The sequence below is a fragment of the Ursus arctos genome, unplaced genomic scaffold, assembly GCF_023065955.2.
Source record: "Ursus arctos isolate Adak ecotype North America unplaced genomic scaffold, UrsArc2.0 scaffold_36, whole genome shotgun sequence".
NCBI lineage: Eukaryota > Metazoa > Chordata > Mammalia > Carnivora > Ursidae > Ursus > Ursus arctos.
The window spans coordinates 6,706,509-6,710,228 of record NW_026623050.1 but is presented as its reverse complement, the minus strand read 5'-3'; the positions used below and the strand labels follow the sequence as shown (position 1 = coordinate 6,710,228).

The 3,720-nt window shown below is 62.6% G+C and overlaps 1 protein-coding gene across 1 annotated transcript; it reads right to left on the bottom strand.

Annotated features, from left to right (window-relative positions):
• Positions 1–1,274: 1,274 nt before the first annotated feature.
• On the bottom strand, positions 1,275–3,361 carry CHST14 (carbohydrate sulfotransferase 14). Its single transcript, XM_026480013.4, has one exon. The coding sequence runs from the start codon at positions 3,208–3,210 to the stop codon at positions 2,080–2,082; it is 1,131 nt and encodes a 376-aa protein (XP_026335798.2). The 5' UTR covers positions 3,211–3,361; the 3' UTR covers positions 1,275–2,079.
• Positions 3,362–3,720: the final 359 nt, after the last annotated feature.

Sequence of the window (3,720 nt, the reverse complement as noted above, 5' to 3'; positions counted from 1 at the left end):
GAGAGGTCCTTTTACTCAGTTTGCCTTCATTCATCCTCTAGGACTCTGCTATTATTCCAGGGATCCATGGAGCACGGGGAGGCTCAGAGACGTGGTCAGGCAGCTGGGGGAGTGATGGGTCTGGACGACTCCAAGCGCAGTGTCCTCTGTCCTGCAGCCAGATGTATACGTTGGTTCTGCCCAGCCATCTACAGGTCTACTGCAGGCCAGCCCCCTGGGCTAGGTTCTGGGAACGTCAAAGGAACGAGACAGACACGTCTCAAATGCACACAATCGCGTTCTCAATGGGGGAAACTGATAAATAATGGGGCAGTTACAACGGAGCAAGTAAGTGCTATCAGAGGTGAAGTCCCAGAGCCAAGGGGAGCTTGAAGAGGGGCCTCTGACCTAGGCAGGGAATCAAGTAAAGGCCTCCTGGTGAGTCGTGGCAGAGAACCATGAGTGCCCATAGACTCGCCCTCCCCTGACTTCTCCTCTAAAGTCAGGCCAATAGCAAGGCTAGGTATAGGTGATATCTGCAAAGGGGCCCTTCCCACCTCCCTCCCCCACCCCCTCTGATGCTTTTCACCACTGCCTCCGGTCCCTAAGTACAGCCGTTCCCACTGGCGGTATATGACGGTATATGACGAAGGACTAACAAGGAAGGGCCAGCTCTGGCCTTACATCTCTCCCATGGGCAGGGCGGGCCCAGCTGCCTTTTCTCCTTCCCCTGGTGGTCCTGGGACCTCTGGACAGCATTGGGGAACAGGGCACACGGAGGCCTGTCCTCTACTGCTCAGATGGTATTCCTCCCACAATGCCCACAACTTCCTCTGGACCGAATCAGCAGGACCCTGCCCCTCCCTCAACCTCCTTGCCTTCTTTGTAGTTCTCAATGCCAGGAGTAACCTTCCCCAGCTCACACCTCAATCCCCTCTTACATGTGGGGCCTGCCTCCTCAATCAAAAAGTATTCCTGCCTACGAGGAGGAGGGGCCAATATCTCATACCTACCCTCTTTTTCAGGGAATAATCCATGCAGGTGTGCTATAGACATTGGGCATTCCTAATGGGGCTTGTCCTTTGGTGGCATCCCAGAAGCTGAGTCTGTGATCTGGTATGGCCTATGGGAAGCCCCCAAAGGCTCCCTGGTATGGAAATGGCCCACTGGACTGGCCCAAGCAACTGAGACTTGGTCTTCCTTTCTCTACCTGCAAGCTCCCTCTCCTGACCCGGGGGGACAGGCGTCATGGAGAGATCTGCACACACACGCTCAGAAGGAGAATTACAAGATGCTGGCTTTGTATACAAAACAACTTTATTAAAAATTCAGCAATTTGGAAAACAAAGCCTTCACAAGCGTTCTATCAAAATGTACGTATTTTAAATAAATGAGTCAGAAAAGAGGCAGCCAGATAACACCAGCCACAGTCACAACCCTGGGGGAAGGGAGGAGGTGCCCAGAGCCCCTCAAAAAGGCTGGGCATAGGGGTCTTTGGATGTATGCAGGGCCAGGTCCTGGAGCTACCTGGCAAGGGCCCTGACTCAGTTTTCCTTTCCTTGGAAAAACGGAAAGAATCTGGAAAGTGCAGGAAATTCTGAGTCTGAGAAAGGCACAAAAGTCTTTTGTAAGGCACGAATGCTGACCGCAGCCCTGAGGCGCATCGAGTGGATGAATGGGTGATGAGAGCCCAGGGCCCCTGGCTCTGGTCATTCTCCTGACTGGTGTCACCTCCAGGTTTGGCCGCAGGTTAAGGCAGACCAGGCGGACGGCACAGTCCCTGCAGCCAGGGGCCTGGAGCCAGTCTTAGAACAGATGTGTTGCTTTGCTGGCAAACTGGTGTCTAGCCCCAGCCAGGGCAAGAAGGATCACATACCCCCCAAAAAATCCCCCCAAAGGGGAGCACCGGGCCTCCTGTCCAACCAACCCTGTATTCTGAGCCACTGCGGGCACCCGCCCTGGACAAGGAACTTCCAAGGGCAGTCCCGGCATCCAGGCATCTGGAGAAGCCCCAAGTCCCCAGAGCCAGGGTTTCTCTAAATGGCAGGCAGCTGGCATTGTCAATACCAGTCCCCAGCAGCTGCTGGCCCATACCCACGGTCACTGGTGACAGGCCTCCCTGGTGACGTTAGGCAGCGGGTAGGCGAAGAGGGAGAAGTCTAGGATATACTTGGGCAGCACATCCTGCAGGAGGGCCCTCGGGGTGCTGCACAGGTGGTAGTGCAGGCTCTCCGGGCTGGCCGGCCGGTACCAGGCCTGGCGTGCTGGGAATCGGACATGGGGTGGTGCCCGCACCCACTCCAACACCTGGTTCGCATCAGCCTCCAGCCTCTCATAGGAGCCTACAAAGTCATAGTGCACCGCACAAGGCTGGCACAGGTGGTACACGGGCATCCAGTGCTCGTTCATCCGCTCGGGGTCCTCGTCCACCAGGTATCTCAGGAATTCGGGGAAGGTGACATCGTCCCCTGCAGGGCTGGGCCCCGCGCCAGCCCTGTACCGCCTCACAATCTCAGCCCCGTAGCGCTGCTGGTACTCGCGGATTTCGCCAAACTTGTTGCGGTAGGCAGACAGAAGGCGCTCCAAGGGGTCCCGCACGAACAGGAACTTGAAGTAGTGCTGTAAGCGGTAGCGAATCTCCTCGGGCCGCAGGTCGGCCAGGAACACCAGGTCATTGCGGTGGTCCATCTTCAGGCGGACATCCACGTTGTCCAGGACGCCCGCCAGCACCTTCAGCACCCGCTTCCAGTTCGAGCAGGCCACCTTGGGGACGTAGCAGTAGAGAAAGCGGTAGCGGTCACTCACGAGGATGTGGCGCAGTAGGGTGCGCCGCTGCCCCACGGGCAAGTCCCAAGGGTCCCGGGGCATGCCCGGTTGTCCGCACACGGCCCGCAGGGTCCGGTTCCGGACGTCCTGCCTCACCTGCAAGTCCGGGTCCCCGGCCTCCAGGGACAGCCCCCCAGGCCTGGGGAGGGCCCGGCGCCAGGCCGCGCCCTCGCGGTTGGGAGGGTGCAGGGGAAGGGGCTTCATCTCGGCCAGGATGCCCCGCTCGATCATGAGCAGCAGCCCGCTGGAGGCCACGATCACCGCGAACATCAGCATGGACGGCAGCAGCAGGGGCGGCCCCCCCAGCCCGGCCCGGGCCCTGCCCAGCGGGGCCCGCCTCAGCGCCCGGCCCAGGGGCTCGGCGCCATTTGGGGCCGCCAGGGGGGTCAGCGGGCGGGGGAACATGGTGCTCCCGGGGTGGGGGCCTGCGCCGGCCCGGCCGGTCGGAGGGCGGCCCGGGAGGCGGGCCCGGGCCGGGGGCGGGAGCCCGGGGCTTGGGCCCGCGGCTGCGGGGAGGGCTCGGGGAGGGTGCGCCCGCGGGAGGCCCCGGCGCGCGCGGGGGTGGCCGGCTCCGGGGCTGCGGCGCCGGAGCGGGCGGCGGGCGGCGGGCGGGCGCGGCGAGGGACCGTGGCCGGATGTCCCGCCCGGCGGCTCCCCGCCCCCGGCCCCGCCGTGACACAGGCGCGGGGGCGGGCCCAGGCCGGGGGCGGGGAGAGAGGCGGGCGCCCCTGCACCGAGAGGGCTAGGAGGGCGCGCGCAGACCCCCACCCGGGAGAGGGCGCCGGAGCCAGGGCCGCCCTGGAGCTCCGGGCTTCGGAGACAAAAGCTGCCGAGGCCCGAAAGGCAGCAGAGACCCAGGCCACGGCTCCCTCTGGCGCAGCGCGTGCCCTCGGGGAGCTGGACGGAGAGGACCGG

Excerpts from the sequence above, each read along its gene's own strand:
- CHST14 (XM_026480013.4), bottom strand. The coding sequence starts at position 3,210 with ATGTTCCCCCGCCCGCTGACCCCCCTGGCGGCCCCAAATGGCGCCGAG.